The sequence below is a fragment of the Camelus dromedarius genome, chromosome 12, assembly GCF_036321535.1.
Source record: "Camelus dromedarius isolate mCamDro1 chromosome 12, mCamDro1.pat, whole genome shotgun sequence".
NCBI classification, from domain to species: domain Eukaryota; kingdom Metazoa; phylum Chordata; class Mammalia; order Artiodactyla; family Camelidae; genus Camelus; species Camelus dromedarius.
In genome coordinates this window covers 44,450,177-44,461,674 of record NC_087447.1, presented here as the reverse complement: position 1 = coordinate 44,461,674, position 11,498 = coordinate 44,450,177, and the positions used below count along the sequence as shown (strand labels likewise).

Genomic DNA, 11,498 nt, shown 5'->3' with positions numbered 1-11,498 from the left:
GAGTCTCCAAAGAGAAGAGGCTTTACATAAGGTGGAGGAGCCATGAAAGCCACCGTGGGGAATGGGAAAGCTCTCCTCCATTACTTTTGTCCTCAACATGAGAGGATTTTCCCTCAAACCTATACAAACCCTTAAGTGTCTGTCGCCACAAATAAGGTCTGGCAAAAGTACTGGTTATTAAAATTGTCTTAGTCTATTTGGGCTGTTATAACCAAATACTATAGACTGGATAGTTTATAAACAACAGAAATTTATTTCTCATAGTTCTGGAGGATGGGAAGTCCAAGACTGAGGCACCAGCATGGTCAAGTTCTGGTGAGGACCTTTTCCAGGTTCACAGCCAGCGCCTTCTCACTGTGCCCTCCCAGGATGGAAGAGGTGAGGGATCTCTGTGCGATCTCTTTTACAAGAACAATAGTCTCATTCATGAGGCTTCCACCCTCATGACCTAGGCATCTCCCAAAGGCTCCACCTCCCAATACCATCAAATTGGGCATTAGGATTTCAACATATGAATTGGCATGAGGGGGATACGAACATTCAGATCATAGCAAAAATGAATATATTCATCTTCAAAATTCACTTTTAAATCTGCTTTCCTCTCAAGTTGCTCCCATATCTCTGCCCTATCTTCCCTTTTCCTTGTCTCCAAACTTCTCTAGTTGTCTTGATGGTTTCTACTTTCGTTCCTCTCAAGAGATCGCTCCATCAGACGTCAACAGTGAATATCCTAATTTTAAAGTCTAATGGCCAAAGATATTCATTGAACCACTACTCTGGAGCCTGGCCAACATCAGGTTGTAAGAATACAAAGATTATCTAGTGTCTGTCCCCAAGAACTCAGAATCTACTGAGGGAGATAACCACAAATAGATGCTTTTGGCCCCCTTTCCCCTGGATTTTGAGACACACAGTACTGCAGCTAGTGTTCCAGCTGTAGCACTTTTCACCCTCCTCAGAGGGCTTCCCTTTTACCGGTTGACCTTTGAATGTTGGCTCTATCCTAGGCCTTCTTTTTCTCTTACTCTATATTTTTCATCTGGAAAATCTCATCTAGTCCAATTGCTTCAATTCCCTCATTTATGTGTGATTCTCACATCTGTATTGCTAGCTTACATATATCCTCTGAGCTCCAGAACAACTGTTAATTAAGACATATCCTTAACTCTAATATGTTTACAACAAAGCTCATCACAGAATCTCAGATCTGCTTCTCCTCTGCCATCCTCATTCTCTGTGAACGGAATTACTCCATCCAGCTGCCCAAGTCGAAACTTGGTATCACGCTTGACTCTTAGCTTCTTTCTCTACCTCATCTTATCACACACGATGCCTAGTCTATCCTATCTCCTCTATACCTGTCCGATCTGTCAGTCTCTCTCCACCCCTCCTTCTTCTGGCCCAGTCCAGTCTTCCCTCAGCTCCCTCTGGATTCCTTAACTAGCCTCCTATTTGGTTTCCTTGCTTCTAGTCTTGACCCCTAGCCCATCTTCCTGTCAGATGCAAGAATGACCTTTCTGAAATGTAAATCTGATTCCTTTTCTCTCCATTTAAAAGTCCGCAGTGGCTTCCCCTAGTCTTCAGGATAAAATCCAAGCACTTTATCATGTCTTGCATGGCCCTTTGTAACTTGATCTTGCCTGGCTTTCCTGCTTCATTTCCTCCACTTCTTCCTCAAATACCAAATCCCAGCTGTACCAAATTACTTATTTGGAATTTCTCAAACACTCTGCTCTGTTTCATAATTCAGTGCACTTCTACCTGCAGATCTTGCTGCCTGCAATGCCCTCCCAGAGGACCTCCCCCCATGCTTGATGAATGCCTATTCATTCTTCAAGATTCAGCTGTCACATTGTTTTCTCCGAGGAGTTCCTCATTGACCTTCTTTGTTGGTACTCCAGTACGCCTTGTACATGCCACTTTTAGCTACTTGTGTTACTGTGTTGTACTCGTTCATGATCTGTCCTTCCAACTGGCCTGATGGACCCTTGAGGAGTTATCCCTGTATTCTCTACACTAGCACAGAGCTTTGAATGAAGAAGCACTTTCCTTGCTAAATCATTTGATAATTATTTTTTGAGTGTCTCCTATGCAAACACACTGTACTGGGTACTGTGATGAATTTTGCAGGTTCTCTTTCCTATCTGAAAGACAATTTCTCAGTCTCCTTCATAGATTCTGTATCCTGTCTGTCCCCTAATGTCTGACCTCAGCCTCCTTTCCCTCTGCGTACACACTCTGAGTCATCCCATCCATTTCCTTCGCTTTCATTGCCAAGAACTTCCAAATCGCTTTTCCCAGTGAAGAACTCTTTCCTAAACTCTACATGCTCCCAGGCATCTCAAACTCAGCACATACAAAACTGAACTATTTTTCCTTTCTTTTGTTCCTTCTGGGAGAAAAGGAAAAGCTAATTGTAGGAAAGCTTCTGAGACCATTTTAAGGAGAAGATATTAGAAATTAAGTCAGGACAATAGTATTGAGTTTTCAGGAACTTCTCTAGGTACAGCTTTTGTATTTTCATCTCCTTGAAGCGAATGGCAGTAAAACTTTAATGCTGTGTGTCCCATGCTTGGCTACATGGAGATGTGCCAAGGTATATGTGAAGCCACAGTGTAAACAAGGCTCATCTTCCTAGAGCATCAATTTTTACAGGTGTGTGTGTGTGTGTGTGTGTGTGTGCAATGTACGATATTAAACTTGTAAGAACTAAAAACATTAATTTAATATTAAACAGATATTGTGGAACAGAATGACAAAATGACAGAACAGTTGAAATTCCTTTCCTCAAAATACAAGCATATAGACCATTTTTATTATTAGGGCATCTCAAACTTAACTACCAAATTCACGTCTCTAATATCAGAGAGCTACAGTATGCCTCTGCATTTAAGGGCATAGAGAGGAAAGCCTTAAGGGTACTGTTGCCCAGTAGCGAACAATGGGGAATCAGCGTTGCAGGAAGTTCATTTTCAGATGAAGTAAGAGGAGACTGGGGAAGGGAGGAGTTAGTAAACCTAAAATGCAGAGCTAGGCTGAAGAACTTGGTGCAATGCATTGATTCAGTTGACCTATACAGATGCCTATTACATCTCATGTCTTTTACTGGGCAGCACAAGGTTTTATTTAGTATGTCCTCTACCCTCAAGGAATTCACCAGCTAGTGAAGGGTGTTGAACAATGTAACTGTGGGACTGCTGCAATGAAAGATGTATCCTGTGAAACTGGATCACTGGAAAAGTCTCTAACTTATGCAGAATTCAGTGAATACTTCAGAGAAGAGGTTTCAGACCAGCTTTTGGCTACGTCTTGGAAAATGTAGAGCTATTTTCTGTCTGCAGGTTGATTAGAAATATTTCAGAAAATTGAAATATGAAATGTGTGGGAAATGAATTAGACATATGCTTACATTCTTGACTGTCATTATTAACACTTAAGTCCCTGGAAAGGAAGGAACCCATTTCTTCAGCCTTGGTATACTCTGCAGTGTAGCGTAGCTCTGTCCCTGCAGAGTACCATGTTGATGGTTTTGTAAAGCTCAGCCACAGAGCTGACTCTGTTGTAGACAACATGCAGCTTACTCCTCATTTAATAAACATATATTGAGCATATACTCAATCAGGTCCCATGGTAGGAAAAGAGTTATCCAGAAGAAATGAGTCCCATTTCCTAGTTTTGGGAGCTCAGTTCAGTGAAGGAGTCAGTGAAGCAGCCAGGCAATTGGTAGTATGGTGTGATGAATGCTTTGACAGGCATATGCCGTGAGGAGTATCACCGCACCCAGGAACGGACCTAGCCCCATTTGAAGGGTGATGCAGAGTTTGCAGAAGGCCTCAAAAAAGTGACCCTGAGTAGAGATCTGAATAACCTGTAGAAGGTAACTTGAAACAGGGCAAGCACTACAGTAGAGGCAACATCATGCACAAAGGTAGATATATTCAGAGAATAACAAGTTAGTTTCCTACGAAGGCTGGTAGCAAATATCTGTAGATGAGCCCGAGGGGTGGCTGAGAACAGGCCATAGCAGGTCTTTCTGCCACGACAGAAGCCAGGATTTTATCCAGCAAAGGCAACTGCGAATCTGTAATGCTGACTGAGATCAGTGTTTTTCAAAAGCAGGTTGTAAAACATTAGTGAGTTGTAAAATCAATCTACTGGATTGGGACTATCATTTTAAAAAACTGAACTAGAAAATAGTAGACAATATTAGTGCACATGATATCTGTACAAGTAAATGCTCTGTGCTGCTTTTGTTTCATTACACCTATTTATGTCAATGTTATGTTCCAATGTAAAATGTTTTTTGACCTGTGGGTCATAGTAAAAGAATTTGGGGAAAACACTACCCTAAAGATTCAACAGTAGAAAATAAGATTACCTTTGGTAGCAATTAACAGAAAACCCAGGCATAAATGGGAATAATCACTAAAGATTATTACTGTATAGTACCTTTCAGTTGTTCTGACCTGCCACTCTCAGTGTCCTCTTTAGTCTAGAGCCAGTTCCCTGTGCTTATCAGAATAACATGTAATCTTACTCTTACTCAGCAGAGTAGAGCATGGATTCTCATGGCCTCAAATTAGTTAAGGCTTGTCCATCCCTGAACCCACCAACAGCAAGGGAATGGAAGTACCATGACTGCCTTAAACTTATCTGGGGTGGATGTTTGGGAATCAATCCACTGCAGGGAATTGTAACGCAACATGGTAAATCCAGTGTATTATGGAAATACTGTAGCCGCACCTAGGGTTACAAAGTAATGAACTTAGGTGTAGAAATGGTTACAGCAATCACCCCGGAGATGCTGAAAGTTTGTACACAAGGCAGGTAGGTAAAGGGGAGAGGGTTCTCTGGGTGATAGATGAATAAAAGGTGGTAAGGGGAGCTGTGCATAGGGAAACAGTCAAAATAAAGCCCTTCAAGGTTCTGGAGCATAGAACTAGAGGCAAAGGAAGAAGCTGGAACAATGAGCAGATGCCTACTCACTGAGGGGAGACATGGTAAGGAATGTGGATTCTTTCCCCATAGGAAAAGAGCCACTGGAGATCAGCAAGCAGAGAATTAAGATAGCAGATTCCTATCACTATGGCTGCAGTGTGGAGGGAGGCAAGTTAGGAGGCTGTTGCAGTAATCTAGGATCGAGATGTCTAGGACTTCAGACTGGGAGAGAGGTGACTACAGATTTGAGAAACATTATGGAAATAAAATCAATATGACCTGCTGATTTGACTGCAGAAGATGAGTGTAAGGAAACAGTCCCTGACTTTTGTAGTTGTATCTCCTCTGGATATTGGGCTTACACTGTGTCACTGATCTGTTGAGGCTAGACTAAGTTTGTTATCTTTTGAGGGGAGTGGGCATAACTGTGAACCTTGGAGTGAAAAACTGGAACTTGAGACAAAGAACTTTTTTTTCCCCTTAATGGAGGCCCTGGGGATTGAACCTAGGACCTCATGTATGCCAAACATGCCTTCTACCACTGAGCTATGTACAACCCCTTAAGACAGAGAACTTCTCAAAGGAGGAATTCTAGTGTATCTGGACTCCTGTCTTGGGTGTTTGGAGTTTATTAAAGAGATGCATGCCTAGATGAACTCGAGGGTATGTTTCACCCATTTAGGTGAAAAAGCTACCATTTATAGGCCAGATTAGTAAAACTGTTATATTCTTATTTCCCTTGTGTCATCCCTGAGCCTTTATTAAATTTTATAGGATTCATGTACTCCTTTTTTAATTCAAAAATTTTTTTCATTTAAGAAATATGGAACGCTTGACGAATCTGTGGGTCATCCTTGCACAGGGGCCATGCTAATCTTTTCTGTATCATTCCAATTTTGGTATATGTGCTGTAAAAGAGATGAGAACCCTATTGGGAGATTAATCTCAGACTAGGGGAGCTGTCTGAAAATAGCACTGAAATAGCACAAGAATAGCTCTGTCACTGAAGCTAGTATCTACCTGCTAGACCAGTGACCCTCTCCACCCCAACTCTTATTATCTGAGATAATGGATCAAACACCCTCTGAAGGTCTGGCCTAAGATAAACCTCTTTTTCCCACTGTACTAGAGATATGGATCTGTCAGGCCCTGCTATCAAGTGTTCAGGCAGGCATGATAGCTCTAAGTCTTCCCATGACTACCACCTTAGTCAAGCCTCTGAGTGTGAGGGATGGGCAGCCTGGCTGGGCCAAGTCTGGCTTCAAAGTAACTAGTGCATGTAAAGGAGCTTCCTACTTCTCATATGCTCTGACCATTCTGAAGCCGGATTTCCCTTTTCCAAGTTCTCAGAGAGGCCCAGATTTGCCAACAATGAAAACTTCCAGGAAATCCCCAGAGGTTTAACTTCCTAATCTTCCTCCCACTTCAAGCCTCTCCTTCACCCCTCCAAGCCCACCCCTAGAGGAAGGAGCTTATCCTGGAGTCAACATCCTCTGCTGAATGCTTCCACTCCTCTGGCCAGTGTGATGGTACATCTGAGTTCCAGGTCCTCTCCTCTGAGGCCCATTCAGGGCTCGAGGGGAGCACATGAGGGTAATATGTGATCCTGCCTAGAAACAGAGGAATGGAACTTTGAAGGTTCCTAGGGTACCCGATTATTGCAGAAAGTTCACTTCTAGATGTTCACTCTCCCACCTCCCGTTAGGAAGTAATCCTTCTCTAAGAAACCCTAGGGGCTTAGTCTCTATGTAGACATCAAAACACTTTTGGGGGCCAGTTTGGAATTTTAGGATACATGCCCCATATAATGTGGCATTAAGAAAAACAAAACTGTGCTAACCCAACCCAACCCAGATTTAAGAGCCAGAAACACACAACATGGATTTACTGTCTTACAGAGACTGAATACTTGGATAGTTCTCATTCTCCAGAAATCCTCAGAGGAGAAAAAAAAAATCAGTTTACATATACTCATACAATGAATTTATCTATTATGCAAAGAGGGTTATCTGACTCCCAGAAGGTTCTGGGCTCCAACAAGATGGTCCATCTTACAACTCCTGCTCCAGTTCTTCTTAGAGATTAAAAAAGCTCCCAAGGCCTGTGATCATGGGCACTGATGAGGGCCACACACTCTTGGCTCCCGTTAAATCCCCTGTGTTTGAGTTGTGTGGGTGCTTGCTTCCTGGTCCTGCTGCAGTCCCTGAAGCAGCTGGTTTAGGAGTGTAAGGTTGCTGTCTCTGCGAGGCAGGGGCAGGGGTGGCAGACAGTTCCCTTTATACTCAATCACTGCCATTTTGGCCCGATCCTGCTGACTCCGATTTGGGATCTGCAGCATTCTTGTGTAGCCCCCATTCTGACCTTGGTACCGAGGGGCCAGTACTTGAAACAGCTTTGGGATCAAGTCTTTCTCCTAGAAGGGGAGAGTTATCCAGGAGAGAGAAGTCAGGCACCACCACAGAAACATTTAACTTTCAGCGCTCCCAAAGGCAGGGTGTACACACACACACACGCACGCACGCACACAACTCTGTCACCCACTGATATGGTAGAGTCAAAGTTGCAGAAGGGTTCATTTTACAGGCAGTTGTGCGGATTCAGATTCATATCGAATTCAACTAACTTAGGAAACACATTTCTAATTTAGTTCACAACATGTGTCCATAAGTGAGTGCCTTACAGCTTAATTCTGCCTAGTTACCCTTCCTCTAACAATCCCCTCCTACTTAGAGAGCAAAGGATGAGATTTGGGAGGAAGACAGGATGCACTCACCGTGAGCCAGAAGTCAGCCATGCGCATGGCTCGTTCGTTGGTGTCTCCCAGCTTCCCATAGTCGATGAGCTGTGAAGACATAACATTACTGATCCAACCCGAGCAAAAAAGGAGGCGCCAATCCTACTCCTCTAATGCCTCACTGCAACCCATGCATTCCACTGGGAAAGCATCTCGTTAATTCAGGCCACCTCTAACTCCACAGCCCTAACCAGGCTTCCATTTGAAGGGCCGGAGGAGTGGGCTCAGCTCACGGTACCAGGGGAATCAGACTTCGGCTTACCAGGACAGCTCCAATTCTTGCCCCAATCCGGCCGGATCTCGCCCCCGTCAAGCCAGACTCGTGCAAGGAACCAGAGGGCCCCGACCCTCACCTTCTCGGCGTAGCCCCTCAGCTCGTCCACGCGCGCCCATGACGCCTCGATGCGTTCGTGTCGCACCAGTGCCGTAAGCAAGTTCTGCAACAGGTGGATGCGGGACTCGGGACCAAGGCCCAGGCGGCGGAATACGCGGCCGTGGGAGATGGCGGCGGCGACCGACAGCCGCATATTCTCGGTTACCTCCCGCCCCTACGAGGCCGGAACTGGAAACTCCAGGGAAAACGCAGCAGAGAGGCGGAGCTGAGAGGACGCATGCGCCGTAGGTAGGCGCGTGGTGGACGTGTTTGCGCATGTGTAACAGAGCCTGCCTCGTTGGCAGCCTGGGGGAGGGCGGAGCCGGGGCATCGACTTCTTCCAGCCGAGGCGAGCGGGGCGGGCTTTAGGCCTGCGAGCGCTCCCTGTCGGCTCGGGAGCCAGGCGCCCCCTGGTGTAGGGTGAGCCGGCCGTCGGCTTTCTCTGCTGCTGCGTCAGTCGTCCTGTGGCCTGAGGGCGCTGGGAAGCTCTGCCCGCAGCGGGCTCGGAAAGTGAGTACCTACCTGAGGGGAAAGGCGCCTGAGGGGTCGCGCTCCCACAGGCCCTGCCGCGCCCTGAGCCGCGGCCAGCCGGCGGGGGTGACACCCTGAGCCTGTCATTTTCTAACAAAATTATTTTCGGTAGTAATGGTGAAATGAATGGAATAACAATGATGAACAGAAAAGAAACGCAGATGGTGAGAATTTTCTTTCGTTGAAGTACATCCCAGTTCACGAAAAATTAGTTTACTCAGAGGAAAAGTAATGGATTAATACTTTAAAATTACATCACTGGTTTTTGTTTTAAAAGGGAAAAACGTACCTATGTATTTATGTGTTAAAGTCATGAACCTTATAGTTTCTGGTTTCGAGCCTTCGTGTCTGTCGATTTGCAATGACTTTGACAAAATTGATCCTTGTTCCAGATTTAAGTTGTCCCCCATTCCAAAAAAGATATGCTAAGCCCCCTCCTCCTCATGCACGCATACACCCCACACCAAACTGGACTTTATTTGATAGAGGCCTTGCAGGTGTAATTAATTAAGATGAGATCATACTGAACTAGGGTGGGCGCCTAATCCAAAATGACTGGTGTCCTTAGGAAAAGAACACCTGTGGACAGACAGAGACACACAGGGAGAACGACATGTGACTGAGAAGGCAGAGATCAGAGTTGTCCAGTTGCAAGCCAAGGATGGCCAAGGATTTTTGGCAAACATCGGAAGCTAAGAGCAAGATATGGAACAGATTCTTTCCTAGATCCTTCAGAGAATGCATGACCTAGCTGACAGGCTGATTTTGGATTTCTAGCCTTAAGAACTATGAAACAAATTTCTTTTGTTTTAAGCTGTGCAGTTTGTGACATTTGGTTACCGAAGCCCTAGGCGTATACCCATGTCCCTTAGATACCATATTTAGGTTTGTCATTCTGTCTTCCTCTTAGGTGACCAGAGAACACTTATTGTTAATTTTAATTTTGAAAAGTTTCTTTTGTCTGGAGCAACATACATGCAAATAAGAAAAGTCTTAAACACATGGAAAAGTTGACAGAGATTTATACAAACCACACTTCACAGTAAATTTCAGAAGTTACAGTACTGTTCGTGTCTTGTTTCTTTGGGATCAATTCTTGCAGCTTTCAGTTATCTACACATTTCACTATAACATTGTCATCAGATAATTCTGTTGATATTTCTGTTGATAAAAACTTGGGAAAATGATCATTGACACTGGTGTTATTTGATTCATTATTTTAGAAGGAATGTCCACTTGGTGAAAACTTATATCAAGCATCATCTTTTTAAATTTTGTTGGCTATATGAGATTGTCATCTCTTGTCTCTTCTGACAGTATTCAAACTCTGATTCTTTTTTCTATGTCAATTTCTTTACATTTTTGTTGTTGCATAGTTAATGGCTTTCTCTACAATTTCAGTGGTTTGGTGTTCAAAGATCAATTTAGAAACTTGGTATCTTACTGTATGTTGTTCTGTTACAGAAACAACAGGCCAGCCAAGAAACAAGCACCACTTGGAGGGTTGGAGTACTCAGATGTATTATGCTGGCAGGCTCAGAGCGGCTTCTGCTCCGAAGCTCTGAGCACCTCCAAGACGTGCGCATGAGGTTTTATAGGGTAAAGTACAAGCTTGGGGTATTCGGCCAATAGGCATGGAACAGCTTTAGCAGCATCATTATCACAAAAGTGGAGGCAGGGAGGCAGCAAACCAACATTCCAAAGCCAGATATATCTCTTTGAAAATCCAGCTGGCTAGTAAAAAAGATGAACAGCAAATCACCACTAATTAACTTAGATTTACAAGTTAGTCCAGCAGAACTCAGATCAGTATTCCATACTTAGATTTGTGAATTACCTTGTTAGCCCAGCCCAGCTTTTCTTTCACATTCTTAGACTTGTGAGTTATCTTGTTAGCCCAGCCCAGCTTTTCCTTCACAGTTCAAGGCTAATTCTGGCTAGCAAAATTATTTGCAGATTTTTTTTGTATGATTGACCTTCATCATCATCGTCGTCGTCGTCGTCATCATCATCATCATCATCATCAAAACCCACAGAAAAGAACAACCACAAACAACTAGCATTGTTTATTTTATATGAACAGTTTAAAAGCAGGGCTATGTTCTACCACAAGGGTTAAAATCATAAAATATACCTGAAGTGAGCTTGAAAAGTCAGAAATTCTTATGAATTTACTATGGAAAGTAATATATGTGGCTGAATCTGACAGTTAACTGATAGTTTTTCAAATTAACTTGCATGTAGAATAAAATATGTTAAGGTGGATTAGTTTTAAAAATTGAATTTGCTTACCCTTGTGTATTTAGATGTGTGTGGAATACCTGTATCTGTTAGTGAAAGTTATTTACTGTGATGGAGGGAGAAACAATATTACTGCTTATGGGCCCTTGACCCCAGTTAGTTATTCTTCCCATTGCATGCATCTGTCCACATGGCTAACTTTTAATATGTATATTTTTACATTATGCAAATTCTTAATCAGCCTGTCTTGTTTAGATGTATACATCATTATCTCTGACATTATTGTAACTACTGCATGATCAATAAGATTCCTAAAAGAAATTCTGCTTTTTAAAGAAAAATACCAGGCTCAGAGGGGTGACTTGTATCCCAGATTAGTAGATGGTCACTCTATTTAAAGGATCTTTAAAACAAGTACATTTTTAATGAACTAAGGCGAATAAAGGCACAACTAAAAACTGTTGGAAAAAAGTGATAATTTGAAGCTAATGTATATTTTGTCATAACTCAACAGTAACCATATCAATTGTTTAGAACTTCGACTAACAAAAGATTCTTGTTTGAGGGTTATTGTATCACTAACACTATTTAGCATAGTCATGCAATGTGATAAAGATCAGA

At 43.1% G+C, this 11,498-nt stretch overlaps 1 protein-coding gene and 1 non-coding gene across 2 annotated transcripts; both read right to left on the bottom strand.

Annotated features, from left to right (window-relative positions):
• Positions 1-5,755: 5,755 nt before the first annotated feature.
• On the bottom strand, positions 5,756-5,865 carry LOC116155533 (U6 spliceosomal RNA). Its single transcript, XR_004139419.2, has one exon. It is a non-coding gene; the product is annotated as a U6 spliceosomal RNA (small nuclear RNA).
• Positions 5,866-6,793: 928 nt separating this feature from the next.
• MRPL17 (mitochondrial ribosomal protein L17) lies at positions 6,794-8,308 on the bottom strand. Its single transcript, XM_010990534.3, has 3 exons — positions 8,086-8,308; positions 7,712-7,780; positions 6,794-7,351 (listed from the first exon to the last, which is right to left on the bottom strand). The coding sequence occupies exons 1-3, from the start codon at positions 8,257-8,259 to the stop codon at positions 7,085-7,087; spliced, it is 510 nt and encodes a 169-aa protein (XP_010988836.1). The 5' UTR covers positions 8,260-8,308; the 3' UTR covers positions 6,794-7,084.
• Between the last annotated feature and the right edge of the window lie 3,190 nt (positions 8,309-11,498).

What these genes read in the sequence shown, in the direction of transcription:
- MRPL17 (XM_010990534.3), bottom strand. Translation starts at nt 8,259, where the DNA reads ATGCGGCTGTCGGTCGCCGCCGCCATCTCCCACGGCCGCGTATTCCGC. An exon ending in TGAGGGGCTACGCCGAGAAG is followed by an intron (nt 7,781 to 8,085) that starts GTGAGGGTCGGG and finishes ATGTCTTCACAG; the next exon opens with CTCATCGACTATGGGAAGCT. An exon ending in TGGCTGACTTCTGGCTCACG is followed by an intron (nt 7,352 to 7,711) that starts GTGAGTGCATCC and finishes CTCCCCTTCTAG; the next exon opens with GAGAAAGACTTGATCCCAAA.